At 37.1% G+C, this 25,233-nt stretch overlaps 1 protein-coding gene across 1 annotated transcript; it reads left to right on the forward strand.

The window, feature by feature from the left end:
• The first annotated feature begins 9,585 nt into the window (after positions 1–9,585).
• Positions 9,586–16,858, forward strand: LOC149088144 (uncharacterized). The gene is made up of 4 exons (XM_089251560.1): positions 9,586–13,148; positions 13,320–13,456; positions 13,925–14,680; positions 16,797–16,858. Exons 1-4 carry the CDS (start codon positions 9,586–9,588, stop codon positions 16,856–16,858), a joined length of 4,518 nt encoding a protein of 1,505 aa, XP_089107686.1.
• Positions 16,859–25,233: the final 8,375 nt, after the last annotated feature.

The raw sequence follows: 25,233 nt of genomic DNA on the forward strand, positions 1-25,233 counted from the left end.
ATATAAGTGTTTCAGAGTATGGGCTCCGGAATGAGAAGAGAAACAAAAATCCCTTGCTTTCACAGTTATATTCACAGCGATAAATTTCGAAAAATTAAAATGGCAACACCGACTTTTATGCATTGCAAAGTGATCAGCGAAATAGAAAAAATCAAACGTGCATTGGAACGATACCTGTCACATGATCAACGCAAGCGTTAAATGCACACAAATAAATATGTAGGAAAAAACCACATTATTTCCGCCGGAAGTTACATAACTGTGTCCTAGGCCGGCGTTTATAGCCCTACATGTACCGTTCCAAAGCCATTCATTGTTTTCCAAAGCGCAGATCTCTTAGCAATTCATAAAAGCGAGCGCTGTCATTTGGATTTTTCGAAAATTTGCTGCTGCGACCGTAACCGCGAGAGCTAGGGTTTTTGTATCACTTCTCATTCTCGAGCGCGTATTATTAAAGGGCTATATTTCGAATTTCATAAGCATTCGCTGGTTTTTGCGGTCGCTAGGTGGTCATGTATCGAGAAAGTTATTTTTGATCACCCTGTATATGTAATACTCCTTTATCAGTGAAGACGATACATGCCGATGTTATATGACAACTTTCAAATCGATTTTTACTGAAATTGCGGATTCTGGAATATTGTTCTATTTTATTTTTTTCAATATCTCGTAAGTGTCCTCGTTTACCTACTCTGGTGGAATACAATTCCCAGACCTCGTTTGCTGTTTCTAGATCGAAATTTTTCTCTACATTGGTTTTTGTTATTTCTTCCTTTTTCTTTTTTCAGAGAGAGTTGTCCCTCCAAAAATATCTCGCTTAATGAGAATTTTCGGTGGTTAAAATTACGGCGAACTTCGAAGTTATTTTATGGGAATTCCACTTTAATGGAACCGAGACGAGTTGTTTTAATGGACTTTACGTTTTGGAGGAGGTTGGAGTAAAATGTCCAATAAAATTGCGTTTGGACATCTAATTTTCCTTCTTTCTCATTCTTTTTTATTCGTTTTTTTATTCGGATATCTTGTTAGGTATTGTGTTTCGCAAAAGGGGACAAAACTGATGGTTGATGCATAATAATAAACATTCCATGGAGTCATGTCAAAAGATCGTTTTAGTGTTTTTCGGTATCGGAATGTCTTCATTAAATAGGAAAATCGTTGCTGTTTTACTTAGAATTTGAAATTAAATAGTTTCGAATTTGTTTTGTGTGTGTGTGAGGCTACAGAAATTTTTTATATCTGGTATACTGTTCTTGAAAATCTTTATTTACCGATATATCACACTTTTAACATGGGTTTTCGAATGAAGTTAAAAAAATTCGTTCGATACATCATCCAGAAAAACTGATGTAGAGATTCATCAGCGGTAGTAGCGGCCTTGCATTTGGATAACATCTTTGCTTTTGAGAGGACAGCAGAGTCTCTCGATCGGATCGACAACATGTACCACCAGAAGACATTCGATCGGGTCGAACATGGTAAACTCTTCAGAAGTTTACATGGGATCGGGACAACTGTTTTAATAGGATAGAATCGCGTGGTTCAGAGATAGGTCACAACGGGTTATAGTGAACGGATAATTTTTCATTGAACAGATGTGAAGAGTGGAGTCCCTGAATAAAGCGTCCTTGGGCCCATACTTTTCACTTTTTTGTCGATAAACTCGCTCATGGTATCGACGGGATTGTTAGCAAATTAGCAGATGACGTGAAGCTGATGGGAGTGGTCGGGAATCTAAGAGATTGGAAGATGCTCCAGACGAAGTTGAATATGATTTTAGGAATAGCTGAAGAATGGCGCATAACCTTCAGTGTTCATCAGACCATGCTCCCTGATTTTGGTTCGAACAATCAACGTTCCATTTACGAGTAGAATGGTGTTAATACCCTGGGTGGAACGCCGATTTGACAATTTTCATAGACGACCGACTTAGTTTTTCTGAATATTGACCAGCGGTGGTCAAAACATCGAATAGAATGCTCGCCCATAAATGGTTATAGACCTGAGTTGTGCTCGGAAAGAAAGAAGTCTCTCTTACAAGAAAGAATCACTTTTATTGCGCGAGAAGTCTGCGTCTTTTACGCTAACGTCTACGTGCGTTATGTGTGTCATAACACACACTTAACACACATCATTCAATCCTACAATTCAATTCAAAATTAATTCCTACACTTGAGTATTCTAAGGCTCTTGTCACAGAACTCCGAACGGTCTTTCCTTGCTTGATCTAATCACCATAATTGGCGTTTGATCTAAGTCTCACTAGTTCCATCTGGACGTCTTACAATGTCTAGCTGATGGTCCGTTGCCCACTTCTTCCTGTTGAATATCTTGTTGAGGGTATCTTTTCAGGAGTGAAAAGATACCCTCCATAAGATCTTGCTGTTTCAGGCAATGAAGGTCCATCAGTTTGTCTACAGTCACCTCCTGGCCAAGCAGAATTTATATTATAAAAAAAAAACTCCAAGCGCTCAATATGCGTGGTTACAATGTGATATGTGTGATGTGTGTTTCGTATCGTAACCAGTCAAGCTCGTACACGAGTGTTAATTTTCGAGTAAGACACGCTGATTAGAGACGGTAGGGGAGAATATTGCCCACAAGTCCACAGTAAGGTTTGGACGAAAGCGAAAAACCATCAGCTCAGTTGTGATAACGTGACAATAAATAAACAAAATTACATTCCTACAAGCTTGTTTTCATAAATCTGAAATCAATTATAGTTTTTTCCCCTCTCTCTCTCATCATGTCTCGTTGCATGAGTACAAAGCATTTTTTACATTAACTTGGGAATACATGAATTTATATGACAGAGAGAAAAATATCAGATGAGAATAAAGAATACTTCAACTGAATACAAAAAACAGAAAATGTATACAATTTTTTTTTAATATTAAATATAAATAAAATAAGCTCTAGATAATACTTTTAAACATGTTTTGTTCACAGGGGAAATAAATAACAAAAAATAATTATCTTTAATTAGCGTGTTTTTGAATATTTAAAAAAAAATTAAAATTTCCTAATTTCTACTCAATAATAGAAAATTGTATCTTTTTCGTCGATGGGGAAACATGTGTTCCCGAAATATTAATGACCATATTTGCATTATTATGAGATCGTTAATTACTCTTTCACGCTTTTTTTACGATGTAAAAATTTTAGGTTGAGGTCTTTTCTAATATTTAATAGAAGGAAATGGCTTTTATGTAGAATATGTAATGACGATGTCATGGATAATTTTTGCGTTTTTGAGTGAAAAGGGAATGTGATTAACCACTTTACGATCATAGACGTAATATTGCGTCTAAACGCCAATATAATGTGACAATAAATAAAAAAAAACAAATAAAGCAAAATTGTTGCTCGTAACGCAAATCATCGCTCGTTAATCGAATCAAAATGTTTTCAACATTTTTGCCCGTTATGAGAATTTCTCGTTAACCGAACCTCTCATTAACCGAAGTTCCACTGTATTTGAGAAAAAACAAGTGTTTAACCCCGAAATCAACACTTTTTTTGCACTCTTGTGCAATTCATTTTCATATCAAAAAAATGTGGCAATTTTTTTTCCCCCTTCTCTTTGGAGTCAAGTATTTTGAGAGAAAAGTACAAAGGAAAAGAAACTGGTTTGCACATCTTTGGATTTCTTGATTGTTCTGAGGCAGTGGTCAGCAAACCGCGGCTCGCGAGCCACATGTGACGCTTTGGCCCCTAGAGTGTGGCTCTTCCACAAAATACCACGGGCGTGCGCACAAAAACTCCAGATGCTTGAAAAATCATGTTTAGACCAGGGCCGTCTTAAGAGCATGATGGGGCCCCGGGCCAAGTGATTTTTATGAGGCATTACCAGACAAAGTTTCAAAAATTTCAGCCGGTTCTAATTTTTCTGACGCCCCTCTTTCCTTGAAGCCCCCGGGACGTACCCGGGTGGGTTCCGTGCGTTTAGACACGGATTTTGGTCATTTTGTTCTCTCTCCTTTCCCCTCCCTAGTGAATCATCTTTATCGCGGGCTTTTGCCAAAAGCCTGACGCTGCTGTCATGTAACACTTCCGCGACCAATCAGGTGGATCGAAACTAGGAAGTTCGGGAAAAAGTTGTCGAAAACGAGGCTTTTTTCTTAAGGTAATGGTGGGGGGGGGGGGCAGATAGACGCAAAAGACGAGTCTCCTCTCGGAACATGAGGGGGGCATGCAATGTTTTCCATACCAAAGGAATGTCAACCTCTACCCGGCCAGATCATAGAAGACGCGGCTCCTGGGCCCCCACCTCTCATGATGACTCTCCCGTGGCCACCTCTCTCCATCCGCATCCAAGACGAGTGTGGATGGGAGAGTCTGAAGCAGTCGACCTCAGCGAAAGTACCTCAATCAGATCGAGGACGTTTTTAGCAAAGGCCAGCTTAAGAGTACCCTAATTAAGTTAATAACAATGTACCTACCTATATAGTTTAAGTTTAAAAAATTTGGCTCTCGAAAGAAATTTCAATCGTTGTGCTGTTGATATTTGGCTCTGTTACTAATGAGTTTGCCAACCATTGTTCTGAGGGATAATAGGATTGTTAACAGCTCTAAAAACGCTAAACTATACGTTTGGTATACGTTCGGTCAATTTGGCAGAATTTGAAAATGACGGTCTATTTTTATAGCAGTTTTTGGCCAAACAATAAAGAAAAAGAAAGTGAAAAGCACTTTAACATTTTTACGTATTAATTTTTGACAAGGATTCGGATGATGTAGTTTTTCGGGAAATCGGTAATATCCACATTGGATATTATAACGCGCTTAATAATATTTTATATCATTTGGGAACGTGTTTTCTGACGAATATTTCGACCTTGATCCGGTCAGTAAATTTTTCCTCCTGCAGCGGATTGTTAGCAGCATTCTGTTGGTAGATTTTCATTAGAATCGATAGTCAATCAAAATTTTATGCCTGCAAAGTTCTTACATGCGGATTCTTGGTGTGAGATGCCCAAGAGTGGAAGAGAGAGAATATGGGGGGGGGGGGGATATAAGCTCATATAATGAAGTACGAACTTCCATTTCTTCAATGATTTCGGAAAACTCCGATCGCTATTCCCGGAACCAATTGATAGTTAACACAGAACATCTTCGTCTCTCTGTCTCTTTTATGTTCCCTCATTAATGGCTCATTGAGTTTCACTTCGTACTGATTCTCAATGAGTTTCATGTTTAATGAGGTCTCGGTGGTGTCTGGTATGAGAACGACGAATAAATGGCTTTTCCCGTGATCAAGACTCTTGTGAAATTGGTAGAAAACGTTTCCTTTAGAAAAATCCTTCGTTATGGTTTCTGGATATAGCTTTGGAATTTCCTCAGGAAATATATAATTACCTTTCCTATGGATATAATGCACATATACGCGAATATAGGAATTACTATTCATGTATTATGCAATGAGTCAACATTCCGTCATTAATAATGACCTTGCTTTAAATGCATTAATATGTACCGTTGATTAACATAATATTCGTAAGTCTATTTAGCCAGAGATCACTGAGCAACATGTCTAATTTCTAGATTTTGAACACTAGATGGAGGTTTGTTATTATACTAGGAGGTCTGCAAGTTTGTTTGACAATTTCTAAATATGAAATGTATAGGAGGATATAGATATATATGTCCCAATATTATAATCCCACTTAAATAAAATACTACATATACTATAAATATGTGTCTTTCGTAGCCTAAAGGAGTTTCAGAATTCCAATAGATAAATCCGAAATAGGATATACGGTGTGTTTAGGAAAGCTCTTCCTTTGAAATCATGTAATTTGGAAACAGTGGCAGATATAAAGATGAAACAAATGGCAGGTTTGGCGAGATTTTGTTTTAACAATCTCAGCGGCAATCGACAACATATCTCGACTTCTTGAAAGCCTTTTATGTAAGCAACATTTCTTACATTCATGCCTGGTATCAGCATTTGAAAATACCATATATGTATTTTGTATAGATATATGGTAAGATGGTTTTTTTTGTGCATTTTCTTATCACCTTAGCTTTGCACCTGCTTAAAATAGGAAGAAAGGACTCTCCAAAAAGAATTTCACATCAGGTTGTGTGATTTCTGCTATGGTGGCAAAAAATTTGTGAAATAGTTACAATTTTAAGAGATGGCACCGCAGTCGTTGCTATCTGTGTGGTCATTTAAAGATCATTGTTCACAGCAGCGGTTCCCAAATACTCTTGGTCGTGGACCTTCTTCCGAGAAAATCTTGGTGTCATGGACCCCCATTTATACCGGCAGAAACTAAACAATCATATATACAGCGAGGGAACGTTCTCGAACAATGGAGGATATTTATAGCAATGTCTGAACTACCTGAACTAAAACAATGTTTCACAATTTCTTTTCTAACTAAGCTTCATTTTTTCGATATAATTCTACAATGTAGGCCACGGACGGCCTGGGGGTCCCCTAATTGGGAATCGCTGGTTTACAGCAAGAGTTTAAACGATGTATCAGCGATTGAATAGTGAATGTGAAGCGTACACATCCATGGCAATAGACACTTTGCAGGAAAGTGGTTTCTAAACTCCAAGCTTCGAACTTTTGTCATTTTGTCCTAGGAAAGGCGATCGTTTTAAAACGTTTCGAAACCGTATTTACGTGAATTGACCTTCGTTCACGAAGGACACGTTTTTTACCCACCGCCTGCCGTTTAACCCGTTCAACAACATAGCACAATTCACTAACCCACTACAAAATGTGATATGCCTATTTTAGTTAAGATAGCTTTCTTCGTGTTTTTCAGCAGGTGCAAAGTAAAGGGTGGATTGATTTCACAATGGAAAAGTGAATGCAAAATATCTGGGCCGGTGAATGCAATGGAAAAGTATTCCATTGTGAAATCACCTTTATACGAAACATCTGGGCTGGTCAATACTAATATAAGAAACTTTTAAAGAGGCGAGATATCTCATCAATTCCATTTAAAGGGTCAAAAGGCATTGCACCGAAACGGCGATGCCAAATATTAGCCATAGATGCAACTAAAATTGCATACTGATGTATTTCTAATCCCAAATATGCTCATTAACCGCACTATTAGTTTCGTCTTTCTATCCATCATAGTTTCAAAGTTATATCATTTCGGAGTAAGGGAGTCATTTTTGAAATATCCTGTACTAATGTTCATATTTATTTAACAGTAATGGCTTGCATCATTTAAAATCATAGAACCAATTCATTATTTCAAAAATAAGTATTATTTTATTCATTTGGGCATCGTTATGTATAAGATCTACGTAATCCAGTTGGTTGATCAGTAAAAAAATATTACGCCTAATGCATGCTTGGTTATAAATGATTTTTTAATAGAGAACCGCATGGAGCTAGAGCAGAAGTCTCCAACATTTTTCCACTCGCGAGCACTGCCTGTACCCATCAATAAAAGAAGAGCACCTTTACGTTTGACATACGAATGCATGAAATGACGATGATTTCAATCCTTGAATGCACAATTCCTCCAAAATACTTCATTGAACTTCACTGAAACGTTGAACAAGTACTCGCGGGCACAAAATCGAACACGAGCATCGAGCACTCTGGGTGCTTCACGGGAGCACCGTAGTGCTCGCGAGCAACGGGTTGAAGACGTCTGAGTTAGAGCAGTAGAATTTTGTACTTTTTTCACGGATTATTCAAACATTTCTTTCAAATATTTAAGAAATAATAGGATAATCAAATGCATCTCCAAAAAGAAACATCAAACCGTTCAAGTGAGATACTTAACGAGTTAAATTCAGAATTTCTTAATTCTGATATGCATATAAATGGAAATTTTGAACTTTCCATCGAGGAATTTCCGAGGAAAGCAATTTGCATATCATATGCGTTTGGACAATCAATCCACTCACCGGCTTCCAATCTTTCTTTCCATATATATATAAGGTTTCCAACGTGGAATAAATAATCTCCAGGAAAGATCATCAGCTGGAGTACCTGTGAATTAGAGATGCAGGGGGAGGCAAGAACGAATTTTATTTTGCGCGATACCTTCAGTGTCGATATTTAATTACATGCATTATATGACTATATAACTTCCGATGAGATTTTCGTTCTCTCTCTGTCGAAGGTAATCCAAAAATTCTCGAGAAAGCGGTAGTTAATTTCAGGTATCGTGAGGAAAACTAGGCAAAAATTCCTATTTTCAGAGGATGAGGTTTTGCGCCACTGGAGCTGGATATTTTGATTCCAGTGCATGTAACGGGACTTGTATATAAGTCCACTAATTAACTTTGAAAGCGATGAACGGAATTTTTCGAAAACAAGCTACATGTTTAAAATTGGCTTTACAAATTAAATTTTCCGCGAGCAAAAATACGAATAAATATTTGGGCTGCACGTTCTTTCTACATTACAGTTTCATTGAGTTGCATGGGTTAATTAACTTAATTTATTTTTTAGTTTTCTTCGAGTCACTTTGTTGGCCGATTTCCTTGCTGTGGATTTAGAACCTGCATTTGCATTTTTTCGTATTCAGATCAACTCGTGAAGTTCTAGAATTTGAATTATTTTGATACGAAAATTTAGTATGTTAAATTCATTGAATAACTAACATTACTCGAAGTTTGAAAATTCCATATACCTTTGTCAAATAAATTATGAGTAGAATGCCAAATAAAATTTTCGCACAAGGTACCTCACGAATTCCTAAATCGTTTAATAATTCTCATCTCATCAAACGTCCGTCGTAAAGCTGTAGTTTCGATTTTAAAAAATGCTCAAAAAGCATTTAAAAATTACCCTGTGCCAGCTTTGAGAGTGAAAATACAGTATGTAACCAAATAAAAAATCTTAATTTTTTTACGGTCCCCAAGTCTTCTAATTTCCAATTAAAAAGCTGTTACCCTGTGTCTACTTTTTTGATGAAAATTGAAAAAAAGGAAAGCCTACTGCACATTAGAAAATATATGGTATTATGAAGGAGTTTAGTGATTTCTGCTGTGCCGCTTAAAGGTTTAAGTATAGGGTAATACAAAATTATTTTATGGGCGGATAATTAAGATCTTTTGATGTTGTGCCATAAATCTCGATAGAGAGAATTATATTGATTATTTGATATAAATTGTTATGCAGCTCTGTTGCTGCGTAATAATAATAATAGTAAAAAAGAAGAAGAAGAAAAGTAAGGAGAGAGCAGAGGTCAAAAGGGTGACGAGAGCTCCCCTCCCGTCCCCAGGGAGAGAGAGAGAAAAAAAAAAGCGTTTTTATGAGTGTGTGACAGTGTGTGTGTGAGTGAGTATGAGTTGAGACCTCGAGCTGGTCAATTGTACAACGATTCCCTCGATCGGGATTTCGTGCGAGTTCATTTGTTATATTTGTGAATTAAAATTATCGAAATATTTATTAAAAGTGTTTACAGTCCACTTCTTTCGAGTGAGTTATCGTCCATCTGGTCCGTCTCATACGGAGAAAAAGAACTGTGAAAAATGTCGTTCAAATCGGAGAAGACGTCTGTGGAGCGAGTTTGTTTTCGTTGAGTTCTTGTGTGACCACGAAAGAATTGTGAGTGGTGCTAACATAATTCGGAATACGTAACTTTCATCGTCAAAATGTTCGCTGGAGCAAAAAAGCAGGACTTAATCCAAGTTGCTCAGGACCTTGGAGAAATAGTCATCGAGAATGCGAAGGTGAGTGAGTTAAAAGAACTTATTTTGCAAAATCAAGCTTGTGTAAAAGATCCCGACTTTGTAAAAGACTATCTAGCCACAATAATAGCAGATAGAAAGTCAGAGGAACTAAGAGAGGTTGAATTAGAACGCATGAAATTAGAGCGCGTCAAAACAGAATTAGAGTTAGTTAGAGTACGTGTAGAATTAAATTGTGACGGCACCGAACATAATAAAACAGAAGTAAAGGAAGACACGATTGAATCTCTTATTAAAAGTGTGAGAACTCTAACTGTTAGAGTACCCAATCAGCCGGAAGGTTGGGGGTATTTCTTCACATCACTTGAAAGAGCATTTAACACAAAAAAAGTGCCAGAGAAATTTAAGTCAGAAATTTTATTGAATTTGTTGGGTGAAAAGGCAACCAACGTTTTGTCTCACATAAGCGATAATGAACTGTCAAATTATGAGAAGGTAAAAGAAATTATTTTACGAGAGTATGAGCCTACACCGCAGGTTTGTCTAGAGAATTTTCGAAGGGCTCATCGTAATAATGAAACACATGTGCAATTTGCGTCGAGGTTAAAAACGAGTTTCGATTACTATCTGAAGCTCAGAAGAGTGTCAGATTTTGACACATTAAAAGACCTCATTGTTGCAGATAAGTTGTTTGAGACATTAGATAGAGAAACTGCTTCTCATATTAGTGTGAGGCAAGGAGAAAAATGGTTTCGGCCGCTTGAATTAGCTAAAGAGAGCGACATATATTTTGCTTCACGAGGTAGATCTCTCACTGAGAGCAATAGTGGGTTTCAAAAACAGCGAGGAAATTTCCTCTTAAAAAATAATAAAAATGTGTCAAAGGTGTTTCTCTCAGATTCAAAAGACCCATTATGCGTACAATGCGGAATTGAAACTCACGCATTGTACAAGTGTTCTGATTACAGAAGCAAATCAGTAGACGAGAGAATTAAAATTGTAAAAAGTAATAATTTGTGCTTCAATTGTCTGTCATCTTCCCATGGGGTGAAAAAATGCAGGTCAAGGTTCTCTTGCCCGAAGTGCAATAAAAGACACCACGTGACCCTGCATTTCCCCCGCGAAGAAGAAACTGTTGTTGCTGCTCCTGCAGGAAGAACGGAGATGACACATTCTCCCCCGAGCAATATAACGACGCCGAAACAGCACAATGCCAACCCCATAACAGCCACCAGCTGCATGGGAAACAAACAAAAAAAGACAGTTTTACTTAGTACAGCGAGATGCCTTGTAAAAGATAAGGATGGTCAATACCACAATGGTAGAGCGCTGCTAGATGGGGGCTCTATGTCGAACTTTGTAACCAGAAAGTTTGCAGAGAAACTTGAGTTGAAGAAAGAAAAAATAAATCTTGTTGTATCTTGCTTAAACGGGGCGTCAATGCCAATCAAGGGATGCGTGAGAGCCTCTCTCGCTAATAGAAGAAAGGACTATGAAAGGGAATTGGATTTCTTGATAGTGGAGAAAATAACAAATAGCACTCCCTCCCAAAAGTTAGAAGTGTCTATTGAGGGGGTGAGGGACGTAAATTTAGCTGATCCAGAATTTAACAAACCAGGACAGATAGATATATTGTTGGGAGCTGAAATATTTTATGAACTATTATTGACAGGACAAATTTCTCCTAGTGGCACCGATTTAATTCTACAAAATACAATATTCGGGTACGTTGTAAGTGGCGCATTATCCACTAAAGAGAAACAAACAATACATTGTGGACTAGTTCAACAAGAGAACTTGAATAAAACAATGCAAAAATTTTGGGAAATTGAAAGTGTTGGAGAAAAGCCAGTACTATCAAAAGAAAACGAAATTTGTGAAACCCATTACGAGGAGACTCATATGAGAGACAATAAGGGGCGGTATATAGTCACCATGCCTCTCAAGGAAGATCCCGTGTGCCTTGGAGAGTCCAAGAGTATGGCGTTAAAACAACTAAACTCACTGTGGAATCGATTAGAGAGAGACAAAAATTATCAGGCATTATACAAAGATTTTCTCAAAGAATATCTAGAACTTGGGCATATGAGTGAGGTGAATGAGACCACAGAACCAAAGGTCACATATTACATGCCCCATCACGGTGTATACCGTCCTGATAAAACGACAACAAAACTACGAACTGTTTTTAATGCTTCCACGATTACCACAAGGGACAATTCTTTGAATTCTCTTCAGTATAACGGAGGAGTGATCCAAGAGTATCTTTTTTCAATAATGATTCGATTTAGGAAACACGAGTTTGCTTTCATTGCGGACATCGAAAAGATGTACCGAATGATAAAAATTCATCCGAGTCAAAAAAGCCTTCAAAGAATTTTGTGGAAGGAAGGCAAGAACGAGCCCATAAAAATTTATGAGTTGTCAACTGTAACTTACGGGACAGTGAGCGCACCCTTTCTCGCCATGAGGACCTTGAAACAACTCGCACAGGATGAAGGAAACAATTTTCCTCTAGCGGCTCCTGTCCTAACCAGTGATTTTTATATGGATGACGTCCTATCCGGGGCACCAACCTTGCTGGAAGCGAAAGAGCTTCAACAGCAACTGATAGGCATCCTCAATACTGCAGGCATGAAGCTGCATAAGTGGTGCGGAAATAATCCAGCGCTCATTCCAAAATTATTTTCAGATGGTGATTATACCTTTTCCGACCCAAGTGAAATAAAGGCTCTGGGAATTTCCTGGAAGCCAAGTGAAGATTGCTTTTCTTTCAGTGTGAAAGCTGACAGCAATACAGTAGTCACCAAACGGAATGTTCTATCTACCATCGCAAGACTTTTTGATCCACTGGGATTGATAGGACCTGTGGTATCAAAAGCAAAAATTTTCATGCAGAAACTGTGGCTTCTGAAAATTGACTGGAATGATCCACTTCCAGCACAGGAGGCACAAGAGTGGCACGAGTTCATCGAATCTCTTCTGTCTATAAATAACCTAAAAATAGATAGATGTATTTTGATATCTGAGCCAACTACGATCGAGATTCATGGGTTTGCAGATGCCTCTGAATCTGCATACGGGGCTGTTATCTATTGCAAGTCTACTTCATCTACCGGACGCGTGAGAGTAAAAATGGTTTCGAGCAAATCAAGAGTAGCTCCAATTAAACGTACAACTATTCCGCGGTTGGAACTGTGCGCGGCAGTGTTACTAGCTAAGTTGATGAAGAGTATAAAAGCTTCACTGAAGCTCGACGTTTCAGCAGTGTATTTGTGGAGTGATTCTATGATTGTGCTGTCTTGGATCCAGAAAGAACCACATCTTCTGAAAACGTTCTTGGCAAATCGTGTAGCTACAATACAGGAACTAACAACTGTGCAGCAATGGAGACATGTTTCATCCGAAGAAAATCCCGCAGATCTCATTTCCAGAGGTCTAGCTCCAGAGAGACTGGAACAAAGTGTTTTATGGTGGAACGGTCCAAAGTTTCTTACGGACAGTGAATACCCAAACAGAACGATCCCGTCAGCGGTCATACAAGATGACTTTCAACGTGAATTCAAAATTTGCAGTATGAGTGACAATATTTGTGATATACAAACTTTTAGTGTTTCAGTTCGGTCATTTATCAGTGATTTTTTGAATCTTAGTAATGTGTATATTAAGATTGTTCGTATTTTGAGTTTCATTTTTAGGTTTCTTAATAATTGTAAAAACAAGAAAAAATATAGTCCTTTAGATGCTGAAGAAATCAATAATGCTGAGCTGCATCTCGTGAAATTGATTCAAGGTGAGGAGTTCAAACCAGAACTCAAAGGTCTGAAAGAAAAAGGTAAGGTCCCTTTCGACAGTCCGATAAAAAGTTTGAATCCTTTTGTGGACGAAAAAGGAATCTTGAGAGTTGGTGGCCGATTAAATAATAGTACACTGGGCTATAATCAGAAGTTTCCTATTCTATTGCCCACAAAACACCGATTAACCAAGTTGATTGTTGTACATTATCATAATAAGTATCTGCATTTAGGGCCACAAGCATTATTGAATCAACTCAGACAAAAGTTTTGGGTTATAAATGGTAAAAGTGTATGTAGAAAAATTGTTCATGATTGTATTGTGTGCTTTAAAGCTAAACCTATAACGGCTCAACAAATCATGGGTGTTTTACCTAAGGATCGTGTAACGAGAGATTTTGCATTCAACATTTCTGGTGTTGATTTTTGTGGACCCTTTTCTATAAGGTACAAAAATCAAAGAAAGGGTACCTTGAATAAAATATATGTGTGTATTTTTGTATGTTTAGTGACGAAAGCGATCCATCTGGATATTGTTACTGATCTTACCACTGCTGCATTTATTGCAACTCTTAAAAGGTTCACTTCTCGAAGAGGAAAGTGTGTTAAGTTGTATTCAGATAATGCAAAAAATTTTGTGGGAGCAAATGTTGAGCTCAAAAACTTATACAACCTTGTAGCTCAACCAGATGAGGACCTTGTTGGCTATTTATCCTCGGATAGCATAGATTGGAAATTCATTCCTCCCCGAACACCAAACTTCGGTGGTCTCTGGGAAGCAGGAGTGAAATCTTGCAAATACCACTTAAAACGAACCATCGGCCAGACAAGGCTCACTTACGAAGAATTTCTTACTGTTTTGACTCAAATAGAAGGAGTCCTAAATTCTAGACCAATATCTGCCATGTCAGAAGACCCAAATGACTTGGAGGCCCTAACACCTGGTCATTTTCTTATTGGAAGACCGATCACTTCACTTCCAGAACCAGAGTTGACTTCGGTGCCAGAAAATCGGCTTAACCGATGGCAACAAACAACGAAATTCGTACAAGTCATTTGGAAAAGGTGGCATCGAGAATATTTGAGTACATTACAGCAACGGAATAAGTGGTTCTTCGAAAAGGAAAACGTAAAAATAGGTGACATGGTCATTGTTAAAGAGGATAATTTACCTCCATGTAAATGGTCTATAGGTCGAATTACGGAAACATATCCTGGCAAACAGGATAACAAGATTAGAGTGGTTGCTGTGAAAACGGCTTCAGGCACATATAAGCGACCAATTTCAAAATTGTGTATTTTACCTATGGAAAATTAATGTAAATATCGTATATTATGCTTTATTATGTATCGGAAAGTGTTGATTTATAATGTAATTGAGTGTGTCAATTTTCTTTATTCTGTGTATTTAGTTAAAATTTGTATTTGTTCAGGTTTTGATATGATCAGTTTTATATATTATTACATTATAATTGCAATTGGTTGAATGTTCAAAGAACATTGCAACGCCCGGCGGTATGTTGCTGCGTAATAATAATAATAGTAAAAAAGAAGAAGAAGAAAAGTAAGGAGAGAGCAGAGGTCAAAAGGGTGACGAGAGCTCCCCTCCCGTCCCCAGGGAGAGAGAGAGAAAAAAAAAAGCGTTTTTATGAGTGTGTGACAGTGTGTGTGTGAGTGAGTATGAGTTGAGACCTCGAGCTGGTCAATTGTACAACGATTCCCTCGATCGGGATTTCGTGCGAGTTCATTTGTTATATTTGTGAATTAAAATTATCGTAAAATTATTAAAAAGTGTTTACAGTCCACTTCTTTCGAGTGAGTTATCGTCCAAGCTCTTTTTCCCTCGGCTAAAATGATAGGGTTTTTCTAATAACGAATAAACGTAAATTTTATAGAAATCGAATGTATCATTAATTGGCAAACTTTGGTCGTAAATTCGGTTGGAAACTGGAAATTTCGGCATACCTAATTACGGGATTTTGATAAATGTTTGAAAACACCTTAAATGAAAAATATAATTCAGAATTAATGAAAGAAATAATTCCACAATTGAAATCATTTCGTAATTGATGAAAATTTCTAATTAGTAGAAGATTAGTTCCAAAACTACTGAAAGAACTAATTTTAGAATTTTCCAAACGAAATATTTCAGAATTAGTAAAAGAAAACTTGATATCAATGAAAGATAAAGGATTTCAAGATATGCATATTGAGAAGGAGATATTTTCCAAATTAGCCAAATAAATAATTACAGAATCATTCAAAGTAACTTCAGAATCAGTTGAAGCATTGTTTCTCAACCTTTCTGAAAAAGAGTAAAATGTGGGAAACAGTTTGACGGACCACTGGTGTCCCGTATTAGGGTGAACTTCCCTGTAATCTCGTTATATATATATTCCGAATTGTTCTTATACATTTATCCCGTTTTTTCAACGATACTTCTTTGAATTCGTAATGTTTACCAAAGCCGTGAGTACACAGCGTGTTCTTAATGTGAATTACACTATGGTAATTATGGCAAAAATTATAAATATTCATCTCACATATTTGCCCTCAGTTTTTTTTTTGCTTTTTGGACATAATTACGATTGATGATTGTGCCTACTTCTGCTTTTTTTAATGAGAACTAGTTATGTCCTGTCTTTTTTTTACGGATAATAATTGAAGATCCCAGTTTACCGTATTTCTCTATAAATTGCAGTACACACAAATGTATTTCACAAAAAAAAAAAAAAAAAATTAGCAATAATTATTAAACTGCATTTAAAGTAATATACTGCATGTTTTGGCAAAAGTTTTTGACATCCCATACATAGGATAGCAATTTCCTGCATTCCCCTCGATGGTTATGAATTGTTTATGAATGCATAATTTTATTTGAACCCATACGAATATTTACTAATATACAGACCACCGATGCCATCACCGCGAACCATAGGTTGAGAAACGCTGACCATTTTCGCTCAATATTTTTTCGCCATTTCATTTTCTACCAATAAACTTTTGCTGCAATATGGTGTTAACCAGTTGGACTAGAGTCAAACCCCTTGTGAACAAAACAGATTGAAGGTAAAGCTACCCACATATCGTGTTAGTCAGGGTTGCACGAAAATGACTTAAACTACTGTTACACTGAACGGATCATATAAGGAATGGTTTTTTCAATCGCGACAACAATGTTGCTCAGCTGCATGGATATTTCAAAATAAATGAACAATAACATTATAGAGGCATGAATCTCCAACACAAGTTACCAGGCAAGTGATTGGGATTGCAACACTCCATATTTAAAACATCCCATCTGTGTAAAGATTGCCTCTCACTAACGGAAACAAACTTTCATATTTCCTGAATAGTGGCTTTTGCATCTTCTCTTAGCAGGTGTTAATGAAGTCAGCCAAGAACCGGTAAAACTCCAGCTACCACAGAAGGACAAAAGCTAGTAAGTGTGGAACTGTTAAACAAAACTGTGACTGGAAAACATTGGTTCTTCCTTGTTGATTGAAAAAAGTCACGACAAAAAAAGTTTAGGTTACGTTGATTGTGATTTTTTTTTTCAATATTGGCTGCTGTTACATGTGGTAAAAAATTAGTAAGCCTAATTTTAAACCTAATAAATAAATTGGAAAACCTAAAATTTCCCCTTTCCAAAGAAAGGGACGACCAAAATTCCGTGAAACATTTTGCAAACGATATACAAAAGGCATTTTGCAAACGATATATCTGAATCAAACTTCGAATTATCCAAGTTTAAACTAGCTAAGTTAACCTGCATTCTATTATGTATAATATAAATACATTATAGTTTATAACCTGTATTAATGTATAATATAAATACACACACAAATATTCTTTAAATACATCCGAACTACTGATCTTTCTTTTTAAGGCTATTCCTGCCAAAATTACATTATGAGTATTAGGCTTGGAATAGTGATTGTTAGAGAAGTGCGACTTAAATCAGCTGATGAATCGCCAAAATACTAGCCGGTATGTCAAGAAAATATTTTGTATGTAAGAAAGAAAACTAATTACATGCATTTCTTAAAGATTTAAGTTGTTCCAAGTAATGAAATCCATGGGATATATATTTCCGACTAAATGCGGGAGAGGCACTTGCTGGTTGAACGTAAACTCTTATCAGCAACTCAGTGTGGAATGTCACGAATTCCTGAGAAAATCCATTAGTTATGCACGAGAAACTGTGTTGTAGAAGCTTTGTACAATTCCCTTCGTTGCGAGTGGGATGAATAATTCTCTCAACATGCCATAACGAGGAGCCCGAGCTTCAATTTTGTTATAACAGACAAATTATTAGCTTTTGTAAGTAGTTGCAACGATTTTGTTTTCGTAATTGCTTACGAATTTTTGAGTTAATTTTTGGAAAAACGCAAGTTCGAAACAAAATTATTTGCATCGCACTCTTAAAAATCTGTAGTTTCCCGAACTAATTTAACATTAATTATCAAAATGCAATGGTGGAGGACTTCTATTAAACGACGGTAAAAGAATTCACGAATTATTTGATGAATATTACTAATAGATAGGATTGCAGTGTGAGCAAATGAATGGAGTATGTTTTTCAGGGTTGCCCAGTGCATGACCACTCATTTTAGTTCGAACAACCCATGTTTCACTTACGAGTTGAAGGGTGTCCCTATTCCGGTTCAAACTCGGATCACCGATCTGAGTATTCTTATTGACGAGCGTCTTATGTTTTCTGAGCATTGTTCAGCGGTAGTCAAAAAATCCAATAGAATGCTCTGTTTCATTCTCAAGAAAGGTCGCTTCGCATTCTCCTAAAGAGATCCTTCCACTTTTCCGGGGACTAGTTCGTCCTGGATTGGAGTATGCCATAAGGTTTTAGACGCCATACGTATAGAGACACATTTGATACGTTTGAAAGGAAATAAAATAAACATATTGGGATAAATCAAGGTACTATCCATACTTAGTTGAGACAACCATAATTATTTATGGGTAGTATGTTTGTATTTTATCATAATTATTGGTTCTTTATTGCTCTGATTTAGCTGCTGTATTTGTGATATAGTTTAGATATCCATTCGACATCCATATTCTTTATGGGCATCTTTTTTCAGCCACCTTGTTGGGCATTTTGTCTGTGACATTTTTATTTGTATTTAAAGTTCGACATGCTCTGGTGCAGTGGTGCTTAAATGTTTTACTAGGCCGACTTTGGTACATACACATCGCTATTTCACACCCTAATTTAAATATTACGAAACGTTCTGAAAAAATGAAAGAAAGTGATTTTTCCCTCAGTTACCTCCGGGTATAGTGCGCTGTTTGGCAATGGGCTTGAGTAATATATGTCAGGAATATTCATCGCCGACAATTCACCGACAGCAATCACCACCATGACAATTCACTGCTAGGAATACCGACAAGTGACATTGAACATTGAAGGACCGGACAAACCCCGCTTCTCATCTCAAGGAGATATCGAAGAGCTCTTGAAAGATGGGTATATCCTGAATTTTATATTAAATGAGTATAATATATCTATCTATATATATATATATATATATATATATATATATATATATATATATATATATATATATATATATATATATATATATATATACGACAAAGTGACAGTGGATGAACAAATGAAAGCGTGAGTCAGATTGAGTGAGAGAGTTAAAGTCACTCACGGTGAGTCACACATTTGGTCACTCACTCACTCGATAACCCACCACTCACTATCATTCATATTGCCGCCATGATGTGAATTTTTAACCTTAGAGAAACTTTTCTGGTGGATTATTGAAGACAAGTAAAAATTAAAGTTATTATTTGAAGTTAGTTATTTTTCAGAGTAATCAAAAAAAGAAAATCTGAACAGTACTGATTGCAATTGTTTAACAATTCCGAAATTTTATTAACGCTTATTATCAAATAATCCAATATATTTGATACATCAGGAACAAATCACGTCAATCACATCGTCGTTATCACTAAAATATGATTAGTATTAATTTCATTTTCAACAAAACACATCTCGGACGATATTGACTTCTTTCCTTACAACCTATTGACAAGAAATTCGGATGATATCTATTTTTACGAAATCGGCAATAAATGTGGTAACCTTGTTCTAACCTAACCGCACGTTAGAAAAAGGAAAAGAAGGCAAAAGCAAAAAAATTTTAAGAAGCGAAATCAAAAATATTAAAGGAAACAGTGTATATATTAGATATAAATTCGACAACCATATTTTTAAGCATCTTTTTCAGCCACCTCGTTGGGCATTTTGTCTGTTGTGGTATTTGCAGGAGTTGAAAAGATCAGTGAGTACGTACGAAGTAGATTTGTCTTTTCTCAGCCTCACCCCACTTATTCTCTTTCGCACTTACATATATATAGCAGAAGAATGCATCATATGTGGGAAAAAATCACTAATACAAATACAAATAAATACCACAGCAGATAAAATGTCCAACGAGGTGGCTGAGAAAAAGTTGCCCATAACAAATATGGACGTCATATACTTCAAAATTACAGCAACCCCAATAAAATGGCAATTACAAAAACTAGAAACAGTATATATACACTGCTCAAAACAATTAGGGGAGCACATGGTTTTAACAAAATTACACAAAGATGTATACCGATAAGTAACATAAAATGAATCATCCATAATTTAAAGCCTAGCAGGAAACGGAAGAAGAAAACTTCATATGCAAATCAAAGTTCATGACGTCAAAAACCAGAAAAAGGAGATAAGGGCAGAAATCGGGATGTTGCAAAAACGTCTGTTTTACTGCCGTAACTGTGAAATTCGATTGCGCAGTATTTTTTTTTTGAGACAAGGTGACTTGAGAATGTCTCAACAACGAGATTTACCGGAATCCATGCCATGGCGTGTTATAGGCAGACTGGAATACGGGCAAACACAACGTAGTGTCGCGGACGCTGTTGGAGTCGCCAGAAGTGTTGTTGCAAGGCTGTGGAATCGATTCCAAGAAACAGGAAATGTCAGACGTCGACCAGGGCAAGGTCGGCCACGCGCCACTACAGCAACTGATGACCGGTATATACGGTTAACAGCCCGTCGAAACAGAACAGAAAATGCTACGCAGCTACAAAGACGGTTGCTCTTGGCAACAGGACGAAGGGTGTCCAGCCAAACAGTACGTAATCGGCTTCATGAGGGAGGGATCTATGCACGTAGGCCAATGGTCTGCATTCCGTTGACCCCACGCCACCGTGCGGCCCGAAGAAGATGGGCTGCTGAACATCGAGATTGGGAGCAACATGATTGGAGCCAAGTGCTGTTTACAGACGAGTCCCGATTCAGTCTGGAGTGTGACACCCGACGTGTTCTGGTATGGAGGGACAGGGGCACTCGAAATAACCCCGCATTCGTTCGTGAAAGGTCACAATACAAACGAGCTGGTTGGATGGTATGGGGTGGAATCAGCATAGGCGGACGTACGGACCTGCATATAATTCGGAATGGCACTTTGACGGCCCGAAGGTGTGCAGACGAGATACTGCGACCTCATGTCATCCCTTACGCTGGAGCCATTGGAGATTCCTTTGTTTTCCAGGATGATAATGCCCGACCGCATAGAGCTCGTCTGGTGGAGAACATGCTTGAAGCTGAAACAATACAGCGTATGGAATGGCCAGCGTGCTCTCCTGACCTGAATCCAATCGAGCATGTTTGGGACATGCTCGGACGACGCATTGCTGCGCGACCAAGGCCGCCTGTTACTGTCCGAGACTTGCAGATTGCACTTCTTGAGGAGTGGAACAGTATTCCCCAAAGTCTGATCGATAACCTCATCGCATCCATGGCAAACAGGTGTGCAGCAGTCTTAGCTGTTCGAGGAGACCACACGCCCTATTAAAACTCATGCATCATGTCTAAACAGTACTTTTTTTTTATCGTTTACATGTAACCAAATTGTTGCCCTAAAATCATCTTTTCATGGTTTTTTCCATATTTTCAAAGAATTAAAGCTTAATTCCAAATTTTTTTACGTCTTTTTTCTGTATTGCGCATTGATACACGCTTACTATCCATTGTATGCCAATACGTGGCTGTCTCGCACGGTTTTCTTCACTTTTTTGCTTGCTCCCCTAATTGTTTTGAGCAGTGTACATGATAAAATATTATACAATGCTCGTAAAGAATACTTATGGTTGTCTTAGGGAGGAGGATATGTTAAGCATAATAGTAGTATAGAATTAAACTGAGGTAAATAGGAACAACTTTGTATCATAGTATTACAGCCAACGGTGATATGAAGAGAGAAATGAAAACAGAGAGAACTTGTTTGCATTTATTCCACTGGCGTTTAGACGCAATATTACGTCTATGATCGTAAAGTGGTTAATCACATTCCCTTTTCACTCAAAAACGCAAAATTTATCCATGACATCGTCATTACATATTTTACATAAAAGCCATTTCCTTCTATTAAATATTAGAAAAGACCTCAACCTAAAATTTTTACATCGTAAAAAAAGGGTGAAAGAGTAATTAACGATCTCATAATAATGCAAATATGGTCATTAATATTTCGGGAACACATGTTTCCCCCATCGACGAAAAGATACAATTTTCTATTATTGAGTAGAAATTAGGAAATTTTAATTTTTTTTTAAATATTCAAAAACACGCTAATTAAAGATAATTATTTTTTGTTATTTATTTCCCCCGTGAACAAAACCTGTTTAAAAGTATTATCTAGAGCTTATTTTATTTATATTTAATATAAAAAAAAATTGTATACATTTTCTGTTTTTTGTATTCAGTTGAAGTATTCTTTATTCTCATCTGATATTTTTCTCTCTGTCATATAAATTCATGTATTCCCAAGTTAATGTAAAAAAATGCTTTGTACTCATGCAACGAGACATGATGAGAGAGAGAGGGGAAAAAAACTATAATTGATTTCAGATTTATGAAAACAAGCTTGTAGGAATGTAATTAAAAATCTTAGGTGATTCATTTTCATAATTGATCTTTCTGTCTTGAGCATAGCTCATGGCAAAAAATAATGTTCAGGTATATACATATTTTGTAATTGAATTTTTCTATTTCTTGTTCAAACGAAACGTTGGAATCGTTAGATAAGAAAAAAATATGAAATTTCTTATTTGTATATAACTTGTAGATTCAAGTTTTCAATTATACACTGAGTGGCCACTTCATCATGACTACCGGAGAGTTTTAAGCAAATGAGCTGAAACATCACACTGTTGTCGCTTGAGGACTAGGCTAGCATGGAAAAGGAAATCTTAGTTCTAGAGTAGTATGGGTGAATGGTTCGTGAAGATATGGGCGAAAAAGGTGATTTGTGACGTGGGGTGATTTTAGGAGCTCTTAGCCATGGGGCGAGTACCAGCGAAACATGGATTTGAGGGACGTGATGGTAAAATTCTCGTCGACCCAAGTTGTAACAGGGGAAAGGATATAGATGACAAGATATTCTATCTCTAACGAGATAGAGGCGACCGCTGATAGATGGCGAATTCATTACCAGTCCGACTCGTGAACAGCAGTGCATCGCGATATAGCGTCATGGTCGGAGTTAGTGTGTGGTGAAGTACTATAGGTGAAACCGATCCATGTGTGAAATGTACAAAAGCATCTACTCTTTTAAAAAAGCAGTAGTTAAAGTCTTAAAAGCTGAACTCTCTTCTTTTCAGGCAAAAAACTGGATCTGAACTTTTAACTCTTAATCGTCGCCGACTGGCGAATGCCGAAATTTCCAAATAGCCTGTGCCGAATGGAAAGTCCCCAGACTTGTGAAAGATAACAGAACGGTAACAGTGTAGCAAATCACAGTGGGTCCAGTCTCCAGGATTGTATCAAATGATCTGTGAACGCGCTGTTCACCGTAAAATACATCGCATGGGATATGGAAGCCGAAGGCCAGTTGGAACACCGTTTCTGTCTGCAGCGAACAAGAAAAAACGTCTCGAATTCTCTTAGGAGAGGTAGGATTGGACAGTGGATAATTGGGAACAAGATATGAGGTCCAATGAATCACGTTTTCAGCTACACCATGCAGATGGGCGAGTGAGAATTTGGCGGAAGCAGCACGAAAGAATGGACGCCAAGTGTATTTCTACGGTCCTTCAAACTACGGCTGGTGGAGACCCAATCTGATGATATGAAGGGAATGTTTATTTGACATTATTTTTGGGCTCTTTAATTCGTGTGTCATGAACATTTGAATAAGATAGCATATCTAAACATTGTTGCTGACCAAGTACATCTTGTTATGTTGATGATTTATCCCAATGGCAATTTTCAACAAGATAATGCGTCCAGCAGTAGTTCTGGTTATGTACAGTAGATTGGTTTGAGGAACATGAATGACAGTTTACTTCGCTAAGGTGGTCCTCGCAGTTCGTAGACCTCAATCCCATTGAGCATTTTTGGGACGATTGTATAGGCCAAGTGACAACTATAGATCCTCTACCATCCTATCTCACTCTATAGAGAAGTACTATTCATCAAGCATGGTCTCAGATTTCACAAATGACCTATCAACATCTTGTAGAGTTCGTGCCTAAAACGAATCAACGCCGTATTAAAGGCGAAAAGGTGGCCCAACTCTATATTGACGAGATGGACATAATAAAGTGACCACTCAGTGTATATCTGACGTTATTTACAACGGTTTATTTTATCGAATTTGTATGCTACTGCCAAAGCCCGAAATTGGCCAATTTCGTTAAGTATTGACGCTGCCAATGTCCGAATTTTAGGCTTTTGCCAGCAGTTCGCTAAGTGTGCGGAGATAATTGGCTGAAATTCACCATTGCTTTTTTTCATAGTTTCGCAGATTTCAAATGTGTACTTTTATCTCTCGTGTCGTATGAGACTGATTTAACCAATTTATGATCAAGGAAGTAATATTGCGTCCAAACGCCAGTGGAATAAATTGAAACAAGTGCTCTCTGTTTTCTTTCCTCTTTCCTTTCCATCTCGAAGATGTGTGTTGTAAGCCTATATTTTCCTCTCTCTTTTTTCTATACCCTGATAGTGATTTTTTAATACATATGATGTATCTTTCTACTATGTAAAGTCAAACCTCGTTAGTGCGTTACCCGGTTAACACGTCACTCCGCTTAACGGGTCACTTTTTGGAAGCCTCAATTGTCCTCAGGCTGAAATTGACACATCTATGGCTTACTCCGTTTAACGAGTCACTCCGCTTACTAAGTCATATTTTTGCTCTCCCAAAAGTGACTTATTAACGAGGTTTGACTGTACCTGAAAGAGGGAAAGAACAAGTAGTATACTAAGTAAACATTTTCCGACTGTGACAATCTATTGAACAATTTTTTGGCAAGTTTTTTTACACCAGCTGTCATGTTATTGATTCTTGAATAACGCTACACCCCTGTACTCCCTCAGAGTTTCATTCTGAAATCTTCCCATATTAATTAAGATACGGTAGCACCGGCCAAGAAATTACATAGTGAAAAAACTTTTAAGGTTTCAGACATACAATTAAATAATGCTTTTACCTCAGTAAAATTTGTCTTACCAAAATTATTTAATACCTTAAATAATATTTATATTGTTTTAAAATTAAAAATAACAATTTATTTAAGGCTTAAAAGCTACCATTTTAATTTTTGTTAGTGAGAAAGGTAAGTTTTGAACACGACGTAGAGTTCAAAAACTAATTACATACTTTGTTAACAGATGGCTGCGCAAAATTGAAAAGCATAGCATTAATAAAATTTATTTTATATGTAATCTCAAAAAAATTGCCATCTTTTTGAGCAAAAGTTTGACTTCAGTGTTATCGCTATAGGA

The sequence above is a fragment of the Pholcus phalangioides genome, unplaced genomic scaffold (assembly GCF_987345545.1).
Source record: "Pholcus phalangioides strain wild (caught in Gottingen) unplaced genomic scaffold, Ppha-v1.0 ptg000003l_1, whole genome shotgun sequence".
Taxonomy (NCBI): domain Eukaryota; kingdom Metazoa; phylum Arthropoda; class Arachnida; order Araneae; family Pholcidae; genus Pholcus; species Pholcus phalangioides.